The sequence below is a fragment of the Panthera tigris genome, chromosome A2, assembly GCF_018350195.1.
Source record: "Panthera tigris isolate Pti1 chromosome A2, P.tigris_Pti1_mat1.1, whole genome shotgun sequence".
Taxonomy (NCBI): domain Eukaryota; kingdom Metazoa; phylum Chordata; class Mammalia; order Carnivora; family Felidae; genus Panthera; species Panthera tigris.
In genome coordinates, this window is record NC_056661.1 from 159,693,156 (window position 1) to 159,713,949 (window position 20,794).

General features: G+C 45.1%; 1 protein-coding gene across 1 annotated transcript in view; it reads left to right on the forward strand.

Annotated features, from left to right (window-relative positions):
- CNTNAP2 (contactin associated protein 2) overlaps window positions 1-20,794 on the forward strand; it is a 1,960,721-nt gene that overhangs the window by 1,726,029 nt on the left and 213,898 nt on the right. The window contains exon 17 of the mRNA XM_042974552.1: window positions 4,189-4,407. Coding sequence (XP_042830486.1) covers window positions 4,189-4,407 — 219 coding nt within the window. The remainder of the gene's footprint in view (window positions 1-4,188; window positions 4,408-20,794) is intronic.

Consider the following 20,794-nt stretch of genomic DNA (forward strand, 5'->3'; position numbering starts at 1 on the left):
ATGGCTTAAACAATAGTGGATGTCTCGCGTGAAAAGTGTTGAGCGACTCTGGGAATAATTTAGGGGCTGACCAACATCACCAAAGACCCTGGTTTATCCCACTGTTCTCCCTGTTCTCCTCAGCATTTCTGATTTACAAGGTGGTTCCAGCAACATTAGGAACCACAACCTCCACCCAGGATCAAGGGGCATAAAAGGGTTGTCTGTCTCTGATGAGCCAGGAAATGTGGCCCAAAAGAGCCTTAAAGAATCTCTTCATATCTTATTAGCCAGGAGGGAATGATATGTCCCATCCTAAGCAGGTTCCTGGCAAGGAGGGTGAAATTGCCGTATGTAATTTAGACAAATCCAGATACACATTCTGTGTCTGGGGGAGGGACATCCATAGCTGAAGCTTAAGATTCTATGCGAGTAGAGAGATTCCAGGACAAAATTAGAAAAGGGGGTTGTGGCTGTTTATTGGAGGAAACTTCTCCATGGGTCTCCCCATTAATGGCTTTGTTGGTACCTTTCTAAGGCTGTGTGGCTGGCAAATGGTCTCGGAAGGCAGAAGTTTCCTGACCAGGATAAGCTAATGTCTCTCCTCAGGGCAAAAAAAAAAAAAAAAAAAAAAAAAAAAGAGCTAGCTTGCTCGCAGCCCCTTTAAAACAATGAGGTTTCTTAAATTCAGGTTCCTCGGCTATGACATGAGCTCTGCATGTACAGCATCCCTGTGGGCTGCTCCACATGCCCCCATGAAACTTGAGGGACAAGAGAGAATGGGGGGGGAGGGGGGCTGAAGTGCATACTGCCTGCTGTGCTGTGAGTAATAACATCTTTTGTCTCTGACCCGGGAGTCTTCTGTCTGCTGCCAACACACAGGAAACTACGGGAGACTAAGCTGTTAGTTTATGAATTGGGTGAAATCTCTGACACTTTCCAGTTCTTGCCACTGATAGAAAGACAACCATCAGTTTTTGCTACAGTCGTCTTTCCAGTGAGCTACGCTGGATACATCCCACTCTCAGATACTTATTTCTGGAAGTAAGAGTACTTCCGGCATGTAAGAAATTTCTTTTTTTGCCGGCAGAAACAGGGCAACACTGCGGTCTCCAGTGGAGACCCACATTAAATAAGGACAGTGTCATTGGCTCTGGTGTCTTTTATGCCGCCTCCCTTTTATTCGCTCCCTGACTCTCTCTGTAATTATCTCTTTTAAAATGTCAGCTCCTCTCACCCAGAAGAGCAAGAGCAATCAGCCACAAACTGAACTTTAGAAGCTTTTAAAACACACTTGCTGTTTGACTAGGAGATAGATTCGCAAAGGCGTCCCTCAGCCAAGTCAGGGGAGCTGACGTTGAATGATTGAGGAAAAGGAGCCCGATCCTTTGCTCTCGCACTGGGCCCACAGCCCCTCGCTCAGGAAGCAAGAGAAGGGATGTGGGCTGTACTCAAATTGTGAATATTTCTACATCAGAGCCTGAGTAGAGGCTCCTTAAGGAGGAATCTGCTCCTAGAGGCCATTGACATTGAGCACCTCTTAGTATACCCAACTGGTGAGAGGACTGAGCTTTGCAGCAGGAGCCTGGAGACCTTTTTCTTTGCTAGAGTGAAGCACTGATGTTAAGGAGACCGTGGTCCAGGGACGCCTGGGTGGCTCAGTCAGTTAAGCGTCCGACTTCGGCTCAGATCATGATCTCAGTTTGTAAGTTCAAGACCCTCGTCGGGCTCCATGCTGATAGCATGCAGCCTGCTTCAGATTCCGTGTTTCCCTCTCTCTGCCTCTGCCCCACTCATTCATTCTCTCTCTCTCTCTCTCTCTCTCTCTCTCTCTCTCAAAAATAAATAAACAGTAAAAAAAAGTTCTTTAATTAAAAAAAAAAGAAGACCATGATCCAGCGGAAGCAGAAACAGGGGATCTAGTGTGACAGGTAGAGAAAAAAGTAGAGACATTTCCTAGTTTGCTGTTGATACTCAGGGTTTCTCCAAATGGTGAGAATTTAAAGACCTGGACAAGAATTCATCGTAGCAGGAGGAGAGGAGGAGATGCAATTAGAGCAGCATTTACCCTTCTAAGTCAAACCTTAGGGTTAAACTCAAATTATCCCTAAATTCTATTTCCCTCATGGCGGTTGATGCCTTTAAAATGAAACCATCTTTCCTACTTAGCTCAGGAACCCATGCATTCTTGCTTCTCTGACAACTTGCATTTAAAAATGCGTCTGCTAGGGGCACCTGGGTGGCTCAGTCGGTTGAGTATCCGACTTTGGGTCAGGTCATGATCTCACGGTTTGTGGGTCTGAGCCCCACATCAGGCTCTGCTGACAGCTCAGAGCCTGGAGCCTGCTTCGGATTCTGTGTCTCCCTCTCTCTCTCTGCCCCACCCTTTCTCACACTCTGTCTCCCTCTCTCTCAAAAACAAACATTAAAAAAAATTAATTAAAAAAATAAAAATGCATCTGCTAAGCCATAGCACTACAAGAACAGAACAGATTCAATCTTAGAAACTGAGGCTACTTCCCCACCTGCCCCCAACTATGCCAGAAATACAGGGAAAGATCATTCAGTCCATGAGTCGTGTGATTGTCAATGTGCGTTGGTATGTCCGTAGATACCTTCATGAAGGTCACTGGCTTCCACCAAATCACAGTGACCCTTGGAGGCATGAGCTCCTCATATAGAGGAGATACTTTACCAGGTACGTGTAGATTCACCACAGGTGTTAAAATTAAAGTCCTCCTGCTAATAACATAAAGGATCAAAATTCCTTGGTACAATTAGGTTGATTAAATTGAGCTCTGCATCTAATATCCCTGTGGCTTAATAAAGTTAATGCTGCTTTCAGAGGGGCCTGACCCAGAGGCAGGGAACAGTCGAGGTCCTGAGAGAATCTGGACCACTATGGTTTTTAAATTAGAAGTTTGATTGCTTGTGACACCATCTCAAAATAGTACCAGTCCAAAGAAGCTGAATTTTCCATTAGCCCGGGAAAAAATGACAGATATTTAATTAAACTGCTTAGAGATTAGGCAGAAGCCTTAGTGATAAAGGAGCTGAGTCTCTTTATAAGCAAAGTTGGGAAATGCCACGTCTTTGATGTGGAAAAGAACTCACCAAGCCAAAGGAGCTGGGGACCTGTGTGCCGCCTTGGCCTTTCCATTAAGCTTCCCTTCCTGCCAATCGCAAGAAAAAAATATACATTTGAAAAGCATGTTTTATGAAACGTTAGGTGGTCACTGAGGAAATTGAAACCTAAAATGTGAAGTAAGAAACTACGCACAACCGAAGTTGCCAAAGCAAACCACCCTGATCCATTTGTCTCTTATTGAAAGGTGATTTGTTATGGACCTTGAGCAGATCTATGAAAAAAGAAATGACTTGTGGTCAGTGTTGGAGGGTACGTTATGAGAAGGATCCAGCATTCCAGATTGGAAATGACTAGGCGTATGGCAAATGGTTCAGGAAAGGAGTTGTTCTGCAAGAATCTTGAGCTACCTTTTGGACAGCCACAGTGACCCAAAAAGGGCGCCGGTCACCTTTATTGCTTCAAGACTCCTGCCTCCCTAGTTTTCGACAGGAATTGTGATGACTACATTAATGAAATGCAGTTGTGTAAGCTCTCCCAAAACAGTAGCTCTCAACTCTAGCTATATATTAATATTTTCCGACATACTTTTAAAAATACCAGTGCCTATGTCACCAACTGAGCCAGAATCCCTGGGGATGGGGCTGGACATCGGTGTTTCATAAAGCTCTCCAGGAGGGAGTCCCTGCCTTGGGAGCTACTGAAGAGTTGCATTGTGTTTAGTAATCCACAGATCGGGGGCTCTGAAACCTGACAAGCCCGGGTCTAGGTTCTGGCTCCACTACTCCCTAAACATAAGACACTCAGCTCATGCTTGATCTTCTCCAGGTCTGGGTTTGCTTATCTGGAAAGAGTCGACGACGGTAACTTCTTCACAAGCTTTTAAAGATGGAGTAAGAAAATAAATGTATTCCTGGTGCCCAATCCAAGTATATTTCCCTCCCCTTGGAGGAAATATGGTTCATTAATAGTGGATTGATGTTTTCTCTCTCCTTCCTCAAATGATTTTGCCACGAGTTTTTGTAGCAAGTGATGACGGGCTTTGTTTTTCCTCTAGAAATCACTGCTATCTGGTATCTGGGAGGAAAATACTCATGTGCCTTTCGTGCTTTCTGCTCCTTCAGCTGCCACAGAAGTGTCCTTTTCGTTTGATGTCGGTAACGGGCCAGTGGAGATTGTGGTGAGGTCGCCCTCCCCGCTCAATGATGACCAGTGGCACCGGGTCACCGCGGAGAGGAATGTGAAGCAAGCCAGCTTACAGGTGGATCGGCTGCCACAGCAGGTCCGCAAGGCACCCACCGAAGGTCACACCCGCCTGGAACTCTACAGCCAGCTGTTTGTTGGTGAGTAATAGGAAGGCCTTCATGACTTCGCCCTGTTGGTTTTAATAACCTTCACAATGGAAAAAATAAAGCTGTCTATGGGATGCTTTGATAGAAATCTTCCCAAAAGTAAGAGTCTAGGCTTCTTGTAGACTCTATCAAGACAGAATGGAACAGGAAGATAAATCAGGAAACCTAAATCTGGCTCACTCTCCACTCTCCAGCATTCAAGGTCCTCATCTACAAAATCAGAGGGGTATCTCTGAGGTCTCTGATCTGTGCAATGTTAGGTCTACAGCTTTAGGACTGTCGAAAATTCTTTGATAATTTAGGACGCTTGTAACTATGAGGGAGGAAGGATGGAGGGAGGGAGAAAGAGAAGGAAATGAGCTTCCTAAGTTTAGGTTTGCTCGAAATGATAAGTAGAAATCCATTCCTTTATCTGCACATCCTGGAGGTTCTAGGCAGAGACAGATGGGAATTTCCCCATACAAAATATCTTTACATGAGAAAGAGATCAACACTCAGGAATTTAAACAGAGCAAAAGTTGAGCATCCTTTGCAAGAAGTCGATCTAACCTCACAGGGTAGTCTTTGCTTTTGACATGTTGCAGCTGAAGCTCATGTTCTTTCAGATCAATACCTGTTTCCACAACTAAATATTAAGTTTTCTTTTCCAGAACACTAACGTTTTAAGAAATTAGCTGTTTTTCCTCTGTTGAATGACAAGAGAGCAAATTTGAAGGACTTCCTGGCTATGTGCCACCTTAGACCCCCCGCCCCGAGTTTCTTGGGGTTAATTGATCAAGTCAGTCAACTGTGGCAATCCCAGACCAAGCAAAACCAGACGTGACCTGGTTGCTGTCCATAGGCCTACCACCTGTCACCCTATGCTAGGGCCTCACTGAGGGTCAGCTAATTTTAACAAGGGCCGGAGCCCCACGGTGTCTTTCATAATTGTGCTGAAGTGCTTTAAGAACATTGGAAAGTCACAAAAGGAAAGATAAAATTAGATGTCACCTCCTTTGGTACAAGGTGGGTGGACTACAGACGTGTTAACTTAGTCCGTTAGCTCTGGAAGTAAGACTGATTTGTTAACAAGCCATGTCGTCAGGGGCCATGAAAGAGTCATAGATTTCAAAATAAAATACTCCTTGACCCCAATTAAAAGCTAACCCCTTACAAATCCTGCCCTCATGTTATAGTTCTCAAAATTGCACATTACTTTAAAATTATTTTTTATTAATTAAATACCAGGTCCACTGACTCCTGCTGAATATTATGAGCAAAGTCTACTTTATCCATACGTCTTGCCCAGATTACCTGGGACAAGTTTTGTTGTCCTCAATCCTGTCCATCCCAAGCATGCTGGTTAAATTCTACCTGGTTTTCTTCATAATGGGTGGCCTTCACTGACTGAGTTTCTTCTTTTTCTGACCTTGTCCCAACTTTCCTTTTTATTCCTTTCTTTCCATGGATTATAGTTGTCTCTGAAAAGTTTGGAGACAAAATAAAGTTGTAAATGGAAAGAGATAGAAGGGAACATTTATTATGGTCTTGGAAGGAATTTTGATTTCTTGAAAGAACAGCTTATAAGGAGAGAACAGTAGAGGGCTGAGGTCAGAATTCGACAGAACAGTTTAAGAGACAGCCAGAAACACAGCACCTGGGGAAGAAGGCTGAAGGGGAATGGAGGGAACAAGCAAGGAAAAACCAGGAGAGGGGTGTCACTGGAAGAGACAGTCTCATGCCATTCTCTGGGTTTCTTATTGACAAATAACATCTGGTGCCATGCATAAAACAAGGCTAGAAAAACATGCTTTGACTTTAATAATGTTAAAACCACTGGTGACCTGGAGAAGAAGCTTCAGAACAGTGGGCCGCCATGATGAGTCAGCAGTTGCTTTTCCCTCGACGGAAACGAGGAGGTCCACATCCTAGTTTCTAATTTCCTGTCATCTCAGAGGCAGGCATGATGCGCATCTCCCAGACACAAGCTATTTTGCACCAGTATGAGAATTACTGTTCTGCAATAGACGTCCTCCCCAGGGGAGGTGGGGAGAGGAGCTAGTTTCCAGAGAGAACATCAATTCAACAGCTGCAAAATCCTGGAGCCCGTTATCCCTATCCTATTCAGTAGGGATTCGGGAACCCGGAGAGCTATCCTGGGTCCAGTTCTCATTTAGAAACTCTGTCCTGACGGCGTGTCACCACTTTCCCTCTTGAGTCTCCTTTTTCCCTGTCTAATAAAGGAGTTGGATTCATTGGTCTCCAGAATGTCCTCCAGCTTCAACCATTTGTGATTACGTGTTTAGAGATGGGTTAAAGCAGCTTCAGTTGCCAAGAGGTCATCCTTCGCGCTGTGTCATGTGGATAACGTGGGCTTTGAATCCCACCTCTGCCACTTACAGGCTGAGGGACCACTGGCAGGTTACTCAGTATTTCCGTGTTAAAAAGAGATACAGGGGCGCCTGGGTGGCTCCATCAGTTAAATACCCAACTCTTAGTTTTCAGCTCAGGTCGTGATCTCACGGTTCGAGCCCCACATTGGGGTCCGTGCTGATGGTGTAAAGCCTGTTTGGGATTCTCTTTCTCTCTTTCTCTCTCTTCCCCTCCCCTGCTCATTCTCTCTTTCTCTCAAAATAAATAAATAAAAACATTTTTTAAATGATAAAGAGGGATACAGTCCCTACGTCTCAGGGTGGACTGAAACAGTCCAGAATAAGCACTCTTTGGAGGGTACCTGGCATGAAGTCAGACTCATTAAATATGAGTTATTTCGTATCTTCGCTTTTACCTTTACTCCCTTAGCTTTCTATCTCCGTGTATCCGTGTAACGCTCACCCCCTCCTACAGAACCTGCTTCCAACTGGCTCATTGCTTCTTTCCTAAAGTACTGACCTGATGTGTGTTCACTTTAACCCACATGCCCTGAAGGAAAGTTCCCATGCATACACGCCCCCTGACATTCAAAGTCAGGCTGCAGCTACTCTGCTTACCTGCCTCAGTGACCATACAGCAGCACACAGTGACCCAGGAATGTTCTCAGTCGACCAAGAAGACAGAAAGCGTCCATGTGTAAACATCACATGGGCATCAGTGTCACGGCCAAGACACGTGGCCAAGTTGCCCAACAGCTCCTTCCCCATTCTAGAACAGAGGGGCTTGCCTCAACCTAAGGCTAACACAGACCGGAATTCATTCTTGGATTTGCACACAGAGTGGGCTCTAAGGGAAGGCCAGCTTCCTGTCTCCTTTCTCAAAGCAACTGAAGCACAGTGCCCCTCACTCCACATCTAAAATGTAATTAAAAGCTGTCATCGAAAGAGGATTAACACAAGTCTTTAGGCACTAACTCTCATTACTTTAAGAATTATTATCGCGGCTCTGATTCTGCTTTAGTCAAAAAGTAACAAACCAATTTAAACATGAAGAGTGATGTGGGAAGAAAGAAGCATCTGCTGGTATTTGTCCGAAACACGGAGGAAACTTTCTCATGTTGTTGGTCCAGCAGGAACAAGGAGCATATGATGAGCTGCTGGGATGGCCCAGCAAAGACACTTAAACCACATGGTGATCTATAGCCTCAACCCAGACCAGGTGTTCAGACCTACATCCTCCATGGCAGCCAAGGGCCATATTTTTCTTAGGAGGTAGAGAATAGCAGGCAAGCTCAAAGTCATTATCTAGGTATGACCAGTACTGGGCTGGGCCCAGCCAGAGCGCGCTTTGGCACAGAGACGTGTTGGGAGCCCTGGTGGCTGAAGCAGTGTTGGGGCTGTGAGGGGGCAGGGTATCTGCTGGGACCTCGGCCTGCAGCTGGTGGCCAGCCCGACACCCCATTAGGGAGCTGGAGAATGTGAGCCATAAGGGAGAGCCAGGCAGGCTATTCAAGGCAGGGTGGCTGGTGTAGGGGTTGATTGCCTTAAGCCAGACACAGGCCAGCTCATGTAACTGTGCTTAGCAGTAGCTTAAGGAGGAGGGCAGAGTTGGGGAGAGCTGGAGGCTGCTTTGGAAGGCTTAGGAAGATTCAAGCTCCTCAGTGGCTCTTTGAGAATCCTAACTAATGACGAGTGTCCAGGCTCAAGTCGTTCGACTCTGACCTCTTCTGAAATCTCTCTGGCTAAAGAAGGCCTTCCCTTCTGTGTAAGACGTGGCCCAGAAGGAGCTGAGAAACCACGTTCATTCCTTCAGGATCTTTTGTGTTCTGCAGGAAGGCTGCCTGGAGACAGGAGCAAACCTTCTCTTCCTCCAGCAGCTTGTCAGGAAACTCCTCCTGAGCTGCCCCTTGAGTTCATGGCTGAGTTGTCCTCCTGACAAATGAGGACGGAGTGCTATGACCATTCTCTGAGCCATGCTGGGCCAGCAGCCCCATAAAACGGCCCAACTTCCCCAAACTTGATGATATAGCTTGTTTGGTCAGCTGCTCCTCAACCTGTCTGGATTCCAGAATCCTGAATGGATCATTCCCCTGCCATCTGAAATTCAGTGCCATTGAGAGAGCAAAGAGAAAAATCAACATTTGTTGTCTGAAAGGGAGAAAAATGGAATTCCGGCCATGAAGTGTACCAAAATCTGTGTATGAATAGAATGGCTCTTTTTGGTATCCAAAAAGTTTAGAATCAAAAATAGACAATCCAGGTAGCAGGAATTAAAACCCAGAAAATATGTTGCTTGTTCCCGTTTTCTGCAAGCCTGCCTCACTAACAACAACATAAACGCTGGCCTACATGTCCTGGGCAACAGACACTTCAAGGCCAAGTGCTCCCTGTGCTTTATTTACCTCTTATAAAGTAAACGCTATTACTAATTTCTGCTTTATTTTCACAGTGAAGAAACTAAAGCTAAAGATTAGTTAACAGCCCAACGTCGTGCAGCTGGTAAGAGACAGAGCTGGGGTCTGATCCCTCAGAGTCTTATTCCAGAGATCCAACCCTCAAGGGTTCATCTTGTCAAAGCAAAAATTACACAGTGACATTAAACAGGCAAGGAAGATTTCACTCAAGGATACTGCAGAGGGGAGAAAGGCCACAACTCAGTCTGGGCTCAACTCTGCTGAAACAGTGGAAGAGGGTTGTTTTTCATGTGTTGTGTTTTAATTGTGGTAAAATACACAATGGCGAGTTTTTAAGAGTAGGATAGAAGAGATGCGAGGCCATCTGTGTTTGCTAACAACTTTACCCAAAGGAAAAGTAAACTTTCTCCTCTCTTCCTGGCAGGAGGTAGTTTTACAACTTGGAGTGAGGGGCCACCCTTCCCCAGGAACTAAGAGATATAGGCAGTAGCTCCCTTGATGTTTACATTTCAAAGAGACTAGAAAGACATTCCTGGGTTGTAAAACTGGCAAAAAGACTTTTGAAAAGATTTACATCTCAAAGGGGAAGAGAAAGAATTCACCATTAGGAGCTTTCTTAAGTAAATGTTTTAAGAAGAGGGAAGTCAGGAGACCAGGGTCAGGAAGAAACAGGTCTCAAGGTGAGTCAAACTGAGGGGAACACTGCCGCCATCTTGGTCAGTCTATACCAACGTTTCTCTTGTAGGGTGATAGTGTGGTCCACCAGGTGGTTTCAGAGTGCCAACCCCAGCTACAGGCTGCAGGCTGCAGGCAGAACTTCCTGTGGTGCAAAAGGGAATCCATCCAGAAAAGACTTGGTGCACCCCAGATGGCAGCGGGGCCCCCATGAGGAAACACTGCTGTCAGTCATGGAGTATAGAGTAGAAGACCAGGAGATCAGGCCTGGCCTGAGTTGGCCCTGGCAAGTATTCTGTGCATTACAGAGTCAAAATGGCAAAGACCAAGGCAGGCAGAGAACCATGGGCAGACACAGACACAAAGCATTTGGAAAAAGATGAGAAGCAGAAGCAATCTTGGTGGGGAATGAGCCGCCTTACTTGAGAGTCTCTGGGATATGAAAATAAGCTGTTGTTTCTTTTTTACTTATTTTGGGAAACCCTTTACAAGGGTTGTCAAAGTCAACACAGATCTCTCCAGAACCCACAGAGGTCTAGAAAACATCCATAACTCTTGTCTTCTTTCCATGATCTCCCAGTGTAACCAAACCCAAGTCTATCTGCCCGATGCAAAGCAAAGTCAACCACTAACAACACATCAAGTCGGCAGCAAGGAGTTTGTTCAAGAGGCAGCCAAAGGAGGAGACAAAAGGACAAGCCTCAGATCCACCTCCCCAAAGTGGGAGGGAACACACTTTTGTAATCCTGGGAGTTGAGGTCACACACATATTGATGAAAAGGGCAGAGTAACTTAGGACCATTCATTAGGAGAGACGTGGCATGTGCACTGAGTGATGTGGGCATAGCAGACATCCCGTATTCACCGTGGGGTGGAGACTTAATATCAGAAGAAAGCAAAATTCAGCCACAGACTCTGTTGCCTGGTGAACTGGGAAAACCCCAGGCCCTGGGGCCTTGACCCAGCCCATCCCAGAGAGGTCGCCAGAGGTTCTTGGTCATGTCGGGAGAGATAATTCAAGGCCAGACACACAACACAGCAGATGAGCAACATAAGCGGGAAAGTTTATTCAAGTGACTGTCACCTCCCAAGATGTGAGAGAGCCCGTGAGCACAAGAGAGAGAGCTGTGTCCCACGGGACTTGGGTTTCTATCTTTTATTGACAGGTGGCAAGTGGGGAGTGGAATATATATTACTTGGGGCGGGGATTTCTTGGAAGCAGAGTTTTGTGCCTCTTATTTGGTCATGGGTTTCTAATCATGGCACTTGCCCTCTTTGGCCTGTGTGGTTTGATCTGGCTTCTTGTGGGGTGCCCCCAGGACAGCCCTCTAACTTTCCCCATAGCTGACCAAGTCTTCCTTATTGCTGGCCTCCAGGCATCCTGTTAGAACCTAATTGCCTACTTGAACAACATCAGAAGGTTATCTCAAGACAAAGAGAAGGAGCTGCAGGCATGCCCTAAGAACCAGTATAACTGGATAGGGTCTTGGGTTCATCATCTCAGGTAAAGAAAGCAGGGCTTTGCTTGTTCCCAGGCTGGAACCATATCAGCTGACCCTGAGTCCAGGCTGCTGCAGAGGCACCTAGTGGGTTTGTTCGTGGGGACTGAAAAGACACGATAGCTTATGAGGAGGAAACATTTCTGTGAAAAACAAGCTTTAAACTTTCTGCTACTTTCAACTCCATTCACCCTGCAGGGCCCGGTTTCACCAGCAGCGGCCCACCCACCATCCTTCGTGAAATAATTTCTTCTCTTGAAAGTATGACAGTGTACTCACCCACTTTTCCTTCCACTTTTGCTTGCCATGACTTAGTCTCTCCTGTGAGTCTCTTCCTCTCTGTGACCACTAGATATGGAAGGTTCACAGAACCTTCCTCTCTTTTCCATCCATCCATTTCCCCAGGTGATCTTATCCAGTCCAGTGGCATCCAATACTATCTATGGACCAATGACTCTTAAATTGAAATCTCCAGGCTTCACTTCTCCCAGAAACTCTGCATGCACTTATCCAACCGTCTACTTAGTACCTCAGCTTGGATGTCCAATGGGCATCTCAGAGAAAACCTGACAGGCTCTTGATGCCTACCCCAAACCTGTTCTTCCACCAACCTTCCCATCACAGTAAATGACGTCACCACCTACCCATCTTTGCTTAAGCCCAAAATTTGGAGCTGTCCTTGATTCCTCTCCTTCCGTCATCACTGCCCGGCAGGAGTGAGCCTCATGACTCTACCTATAGACTGTGCCCGGGGTGTGTCCACTGCTCTCCATTACCACAAGTCCTACCCTAGTCAAAGCCACAGTTGTGTCTTGCTTGAACTGATGCAGGGTGTCTCCTGGCTGGTCTCCACAGTTTTGGTATGTGCCACGGACACATCAAGCTTATTTCTGCTCTAGAGCATTTGTACTGGCTGTTTCCTCTGCCTCAGAATACCTCCCCAGACACTGACGAGGCCAGACCCTTCTTGTTCTTTATGTCTCAGCTTCCGTTACCTTCTCAGAGAGGCCTTCTCTGACCACTCAATCAGAAGTAAGCAGTCACATTCTCCTTAGTGTGATATTTTCATTTCTTTTTGTGTCCTTCCCCTAGACAGTAGGCTCCATGACAACAGAGATCTAGAATAATGTCGCAATGGTTGCCCAGTGAGTACTGGCTAAATATACAGTAGAATGAATAAGTGAATGGTATCGTGTTTATTACTTCTCTGCGTTAATAGTCATATGGCCATCTTTGGAAATACCTTTTTTCACTGGATACCACAGACTGAAATCAAGCATAACAGAAGCCAAAAAACAAACAAACAAACAGGAGACAGAGAGTCTCAGAATTTTATGAAAGATAGCATCTCAATGCAGTCTAGTCCCTAAATACAGTTTTCAGTCTCCCTCTTTCAAGGTGAGGCCTTATCTGTTTGGCAGTAGCCGAGACGCTAGCTAGGACCCTAATGCAAAGAGCTTCAGACCTGACCCTTATAACTGGTCCCCTGCTTCTCCCCCAGACACAGATAGGGAGCAGTATGGCTGGAAACCACAGCCAGCAGGAAAATACTGAAATAAAATGATTTACTAGGTAAAATGGTAGTATAAACATCACTAAATGAAATCAGTAAACTATCTGCAAAGCAAAAGGGCAAATAAAATACAGAGGTCGCTTCCATAGAACTGCCTCCTGCCCCTTCATCCCACCACGGGTGAAGCCACCCACAAGTAAGTCACCCTACGTTTTCCTACCCTCGGGCCTTTAGTGGGCAAAGCCTACCAGCTTTAACAATTCCGGCTCTCTCTTTTAGTTAGAGTTTTAACATATTAAGTAAGTTAGGATACACATCATTTTCACCTTGGTTTCTTACACTCCCAACATAATCAGATTGACAGTGTGCTTTTATCCTCTTTTGAGACCCAACAAGGTAGCCTGTGAACCGCCTGTTTCCACAGGGGCTGGACCACTCTTCTAAGGCAGAGGTCACACGCGTGGAAGCGTTTAGAGAGATTCGGGACAAACGAATAGAGGCGATCCTGCTGTTCACCTTCTGCGCAAAATAGCTCATGTGTCGCAAACAAGTGTTTCAGGGGCTCTGTGGTCCTCCTCCCCATTTTCTCATGACAACTGATGGGCATGGTCTGATCCAGAGAAGTCATTTTAAAGAATTTTTTTTAATGTTTATTTATTTATTTTGAAAGAAAGAGAGAGAGAGCAGAGGAGGGGCAGAGAGAGAGGGAGAGAGAATCCCAAGCAGGCTCCACGCTGTTAGTGCAGAGCCTGACGTGGGGCTCGAACTCACAAACCGGGAGATCATGACCTGAGCTGAAACCAAGAGTCGGAAGCTACACCACTGAGGCACCCAGCCCCCCCCCTCCGCAAAAAAAGTTGTTTTAATGCCAAGACACCAACTTTGCAATCAGCATGGAGAATTTTTTTCAACAGATTCACAATTTCACATACACATTTTTTATTCTTTCTATGAGGATCGAACTAGAGATCGTGACCGTAAATGGCAGCTGTCGCACAGAAAAAGATTGTAATCAAAGAAATTAGTATCATGATGCAACTGTTGAGGAGAGGATGAGAACTCACAGCCCCACCGCCCCTCTGGCGATTCCCTGAGGAGGTGAAACAACCCCACTTCACTAGCCCGAGTGAGAGAGAGGGAGAAAAAGAGAAAGGAGAGAGAAAGAGAGAGGGAGAGCGAGAGCTGTGAGCACAGTTACCCCGTAGATGGCTTATTCTACCCTCCCCTCTCCCATCAACCCTCCTGTCCGGGGTTCTGCCCAGCAGGAACGCATGCGGCCCACCCTCACCTCCCGGTCCTGTCGTCATATCCTGGCGGTATTCCTCGCTCATTTTAATTTCTCTTTGTCACGCTTCATCTTTCTTCCCAATTCCCAGTTCTGTTCTCTCCCCCTTGCTGGCACCCGCTCGAGTGTATTTTATGTGTGGCCTCCCAGCCCCACGCTCTATATACCTGTTCAAAATATATGTATGTTTTGGAAACTTGATAGTATTGCCTTTTGCGTGTCGTGATTTATATAAATGGTATTGTACTACAAATCTCATCTGTTTCTTGCTTTTTCACGCAGCCTTAGGTTTTTAAGATGTATTTGTATAGCTCTGTGAATACTGTGGTACAGTGTTCCATTATGTGTACATCCACACTTTATTTATTCTGTCCCCTAAAGATGGATACCTGAATTCCCCGAACTCTTGGCACCTGCAGCCATTCCGTGAATACGTTTATGCACGTCCCCCTGTTGTTCGAGGGTTTCTTCTGTGCATGCATGTATATGTGTGTGTGTGTGTGTGTGTGTGTGTGTGCATGTGCGCATGTCCAGGAGAATTACTGCATTGTAGGGGATCTGCATGCTTACTTTACCAAGTATTGCTTGTCTGATCAGTTTCTGAGTGTAAACTTCAAACCTTATTGGTCGAATTATCCATTTCTGTCCATAGTCTATCATTGGTAGCTCTGTATAATTTGAGGCTGTTTTGCTAGCTAAATGAGTCAGTTCGTGATCTTTTTGATTTATGGCGTCTTCATTCACTATGATGTTTTCCATCTCAGTTTTATCTTTGCTCTTAAAACTACTGCAGTGCCCTCCTCGTTGCTATTAATATTTGCCTAGTGCTTTTGTACAGGTGTTTGTATCCTTTTATTGTATCTCAGATATCATAATGCAGAATCTCTTAAAAATCTAATTTGAGAATCTCTATTCACTTATTGTAACTACTGTTATTTCATAAGGGAAGATTTCTGCCATCTTACCTTGTGTTTTTGATTTACTGTGTTTTGTTTATTTGTTTGCCTGCCCACCCACCCCCATCTACTTTCCATTGATCAAACTGAATATTACTCTACTGACTTGAAAGTTATAGATTCCACTTTCATTCTTCTGGCATCTATTCCTAACTTATTAAGACACATACTTATGCTTTTTTTCCCTGTCATCCACAAAAACAAATCAATATCACTGTTCTGAATAAGACAAAGACCAAGAACACTCTGACCTCCTTCCCCACCTCACTGCCTGCCGTGGTGATATCATTTAGAGTTTTAATTGCAGAATCTTATCAACATACTTATTTTAATTGCATTTACTAGGTTTTTCTTATTTCCCATATCTTATCACCTCTTGGATTCAGTTCCCTTCTTACTCAAGAGCAGTTCGAAGAAAGACTGTATAGGGGGGTGCCTGGGTGGCTCAGTCGTTTGAGTGTCTGACTTCAGCTCAGGTCATGATCTCACAGTTCGTGAGTTGAAGCCCCGTGTCCGGCTCTGTGCTGACAGCTCAGAGCCTGGAGCCTGCTTCAGATTCTCTGTCTCCCTTTCTCTCTGTCCCTCCCCTGCTCATGCTCTCTCTCTCTCTCTCTCTCTCTCTCTCAAAAATAAATAAACTTTTTTTTTAAGAAGAAAGAGTGCATAGGTGAATCCTTCCAAGACACATGCTTACAAATATCTTTACTGGTGGCCATATTTAAATCAATACTGTCTTTTATCAACAATGTTGCTCTTGAGAAGTTAGATGTAAGCTACATTCTTATTATTGAACTTCTTTCTCTTTTCTTTTAATGTTTCTTCACTTAATGCAGCACTCTCAGCCTTTTGGGGGCCAGTCTGCTAAAGCCTGTTTTCCTCTTCCCAGAAAGATGTTTTATATGAGTAACATAAAATATACCAAATTACGAAAGAAACCAAGCATAGTGAAATTAAGTTATCAAACATCTAAAACAGCAAATTAGTGATACAATAGTAATATTAGTGCTGTAAATAACAAGACCTAGCATCACATCTAATAACTACCTGAAGTTCAAACTCCTCATGAACATAAATGATACTTCAAAAGATCTATAACTCTAATGTAATAGGAACATGTCTATGATTTTCTATCAGCAGTAGTGATGCAGATACCGCTAATCCTGCTGCAATTTTCCCTACAGTCCTAATTGAAGAACATGCTAAATTTTCATTGAGAGGCTACTGAAAATTTTGAACATGGAAGGTGTTTCCCATCCTATTCTCCAGCCTCCTGACTCCCATACACAAATGCCTGGGCTTTGGGGCTCTGGTTAAGAACCACAGCTATAGGCATAGGTGTGGGGTTTTTTTCTTATCTACTCTGTTTAGTATTAATATATATCTTATATACTTCTGTTATTAGTATATCGTATATACTCTGTTTAGTAGGAGCCTCTTCATTCTGTTCTAGAATATTCTGAGTCATTATTTCTTCAAACAGTTCCTTCCCCCCAGTTTCTCTTTTCTTTTGAGGTTATTGGTACACACATGACAACACTTCTGCCCTCCATAGTCCTTAACTTTTTGTTTATTATTTTAACCACTTTATCCTTTCCTGTTGCCTTTGAGGAGGGTTTATTGACCCCATATTTCAACTGCCTAAAATGTTCTTCTGCTCTATCTAGTCTGCTCTCCAATCCCTCCTTAGAAATCTTTATTTATTATTATATTATGGTTTTCTAATTCTCGACATCTCCAACCAATTCTTCTTCATAATGGTTTGTCTTGGCCCCATGTTTCCAGTATCACGGAGGAATCATTATGCTAATCTCGCTGCTCTTTTATGTCAGCACAGTAATTAAGATGACGATTATGTTGGCTCCTGTGTGCCTGCTGTCTTGCATTTCTGTCCCTCCCGATACAGGAGTCCTTCCCTCATAGCGTGGGCTTTCCTCCAAGGCCTTGTCAACATGTGAGCTCATGTCCGTTCCCTTGAGATTACAAAATGCATCCTCCAGTGTTGTCTGCCTGAGGGGAGAAGTTAACACTCAGGCCCTGGGCTGTGCTCCTCAAGGAAAGTTGAGCGTGAGGAGAAGACGTTCATCTCGGGATGTGGAAGGGCTAGTTCCCATCCACATCAACCCCTTCCGTTCCCACCTCCAGGTGTCTCTCACGTCCCCACGCACAACTTCAAAAAGCCTCCCTCCCACCCAGGCAGGGACAGCCATCTTCTGCTGTAACTGATTCTTCAACCAGAGGTGTATCTTCACCCACTAGAGCTGTTCTCTCAGTACTACACCTAAAGGTCTGTCTCAAAAATAAGCAGATCAAATAGCCTCTCATGGTTTCCTTGTTTTCTGTGACCTGCCCATACTATTTAACATTCATACCCAAGGCGTCCTTGCAGTCTTGACCTCAGAACGTGCCACTGTTCTGTCCTCAGCCTCTCTGCTAGCTCCTCTCTTTCCCTCCCCTTCATCCCCACGGCTCCTCTTCTGTTCCTCCACCCTCGTGTCTTGGAAAGCTCATACATCCTGGGAGGGTGGTGATCAGAGCCATTCCGATCCCTCCCAGATCCATAAATCCTGGGACTAGCATCTGCAAAGCCTTGTTTGAAGTCTGCAGTCTGCGAGGGGGACAACAAAATGACAGGTGGAAGGAGCACTGGGGGTTCTTGACTCTGGATGAAAGAGACCAGATCTGGTTGTTTAAAAAGTAAAGACTTTAGAAGACAGATAATGAAGACAGAGAGAGAGGTGAATCAGCCCAGTTCAAGTTCCCAGCCTCGTGTGTGTGTGTGTGTGTGTGTGTGTGTGTGTGTGTCCAAGAGAGAGAATCTAGGATATGTTAAATACATTAAAACCAACAGAAAGAAGAGGCTTATTTTGCTCCAAAGATAAGCAGTATTCACCAGCAGGACACATAACAGGAACAATAACATACAGATATTTGTAAAAGAAATACCTGGAGTTCTAAGCTGATGTATTTAAATTTGGGGTTTGCGTTGAAATCTACTAAAGTGCTGTGAATACTCTAACATTTGGATCTAAGATGTGGTGGTTTATCGCTGTATTCTCTCTCAGCTCCCACTTCTCTAAGGGACTTGGAACTGTATTAATTGATGCCACGAGCTGCCCTCTGAACCAGCACCGTCAGACCGGGTATGGGGGGGGGGGGGGTGGTGAGCCACCACCCACCAGCTGAGGCTAAAACCCATAGCCGCTCTGGTTTTAAAGTTGAACTTGAGCTTTTGAACCAAGCAAAAATATAATTTCAATAACGGCATCAAAGAAATGGTCTCTCTGTTGACCTTGAGATCGGTGTGGACAGCTCTGTTCCTGGTTCTGAACTGTCAGCACTGCTTTCCCTTTTTGGCTTCAGCCATCCTTGTAGCTTCAGGGACAGTATTTTTCCAAGCAGTGAATGACTTATATTAATCATTCTGTCAGCATTTTCCATTTAAGCAGAGCAATGCCTAGAAACATATGTAGAAGAATCTCCTGTGATGCAAGCCCAAAAACCAAGATGGCAGCCATTAGCAAGAGTGCAAGCTTAAGAGCTGGATAGCCTGGCAGTGGATTATGGCCAATGGCCACTTCTTAGCTGTTTAACACTGGGTACATCGAGTCTCTTGGTCTCAGTTTCTTCACCTATAAAGTAAGGATGATAATAATTATCTCTGAGAGTTAGAACATGTAGTTTGGAAGAGTATCTTGTACAGCTAGTATCCGACTAACATTAGCTTTTGAAACAGGTAATAATTTATTATGCTTGCCCTGCCACTGTGGCCTCCAGAATGAATTCAGACCTCCTACATCCTCCCCATGTCAGAGCAACTCACATTTAGATGCGCATAACTGTTCCGTGCTATCAGAAACCCAGTATTCCCTCGGCCTTTATTTTGAAGTCTCCTTCTAGTTTAAATAGTTTGGATTCACAGATTCTGCATGTCCTTTGCCCTGAGGACATAAGAAAATCCATGCAGTAATAATGAACTTTAGGAAAAAATCTATTCTATTGAATGAAGTTATGAATGAGCACTCACGAACATTATCTGCAAAAGCAATTCTCCAAACCCGCGCTCTCTGTGTAAAAACTTTTTCATACATGCCCTCCGATATCTAGCTGACATAGGCTTCCCTGATCAATACTTGTCGATCATGCAGCTGCACTGAATAATGTGATCCCATCCTTCAACCCTCCCCACTCCTGAGAAATCTTCGCCATTCTGAGGCTCTCATCTGAACCAGTAATGGCGGTTTATTTTACACACCTGTACTGACACTGCAGGCTTTTTTCTTATAGGTTCAAGTGGAGCATCAAGACCTAAGAGACAGTGGTAACATGTAGAGTGAGAGATACAGCGGGTACGGCATCTGCAATGAGGGAGGCCAGGCCTGTCCAAGCACATAGTCGTGTTTGCCCGCTCACGAGCACAGGCCAGGAATGGCTGCCCTGGAGTAGGGTGGGGGGGGGGGGGTCACCTGGACCCGGAGAAGTCACACCAGTCTTTTATCCCCTCCCAATCACCGGTGCAAGGCCTTCGTGCCAGCTCACAGTTCCCCAAATGCAAATATGGTCCCGCACAGCAGACAAGAGAGAGAGAACACACCGGCCTAATCCCGGATCTTCCAGGAACACAGTGCAGTTCAAAGGTCTTTCTCTCAGGCAGGCCTGGACCAGCCAAGCTTGATGCCAACCCTTTACTCACTGTACGAGCCTGCTCAGGCTGCCATAACAACATACCCACAGATCAGGGGCTTAAATAACAAACCTGTTCTGGAAGCCGCAAGTCCAAGATCCAGATGCCAGGGTTGGTTTTTCCTGAGGCCTCTCTCCTAGCTTTGTAGACTGTTGCTTCTCGCTATGTCCTCACAGGGCCATTTTCCTGTGTGCACACAGCCCCATGTGTCTCTTCCTCTTCTGAGAAAGGACACCAGTCACAGGAGATGAGAGCCTCACCCCTACCGTCGCATTTAACCTTAATTACCTCTGTAAAGGCCCTATCCCCCAAATATAATCACACTGGGGGTTAGTCTTCAACGTAGGGATTTGGGGGCAACGGAGTGCTTTCCAAAACACCAAAGGATTCAGGTTTCTGTACGCTCACCTTAGCCCTATTTAATTTATTCCAAGTCTCTACTTCTGTAGAATTTTGTTTATAATAAATAACAGTAATAACGACAGCTACCATTAACTGAGCATTACCACAAAGGAATGTATTATCCTCCGTTATTAATATGACCCTGCAAGGTGCTTATTGTTATGCTAATTTCACACGCCAGGAGACTGGAGCCCCAGAGGGCCTGGGGAGATCACACAGGCAGTGAGCAGCAAAGCCAATGTAGGAAAGTAGATCTTTGTTTTTGTTTTTTTTTAACGTTTATTTATTTATTTTTTTAATTTTTTTTTAACATTTATTTATTTTTGAGACAGAGAGAGACAGAGCATGAACAGGGGAGGGGCAGAGAGAGAGGGAGACACAGAATCTGAAACAGGCTCCAAGCTCTGAGCTGTCAGCACAGAGCCCGACGCGGGGCTCGAACTCACGGACTGTGAGATCATGACCTGAGCCGAAGTCGGACGCTTAACCGACCAAGCCACCCAGGCGCCCCAACGTTTATTTATTTTTGAGACAGAGAGAGACAGAGCATGAACAGGGGAGGGTCAGAGAGAGGGAGACACAGAATCCAAAGCAGGATCCAG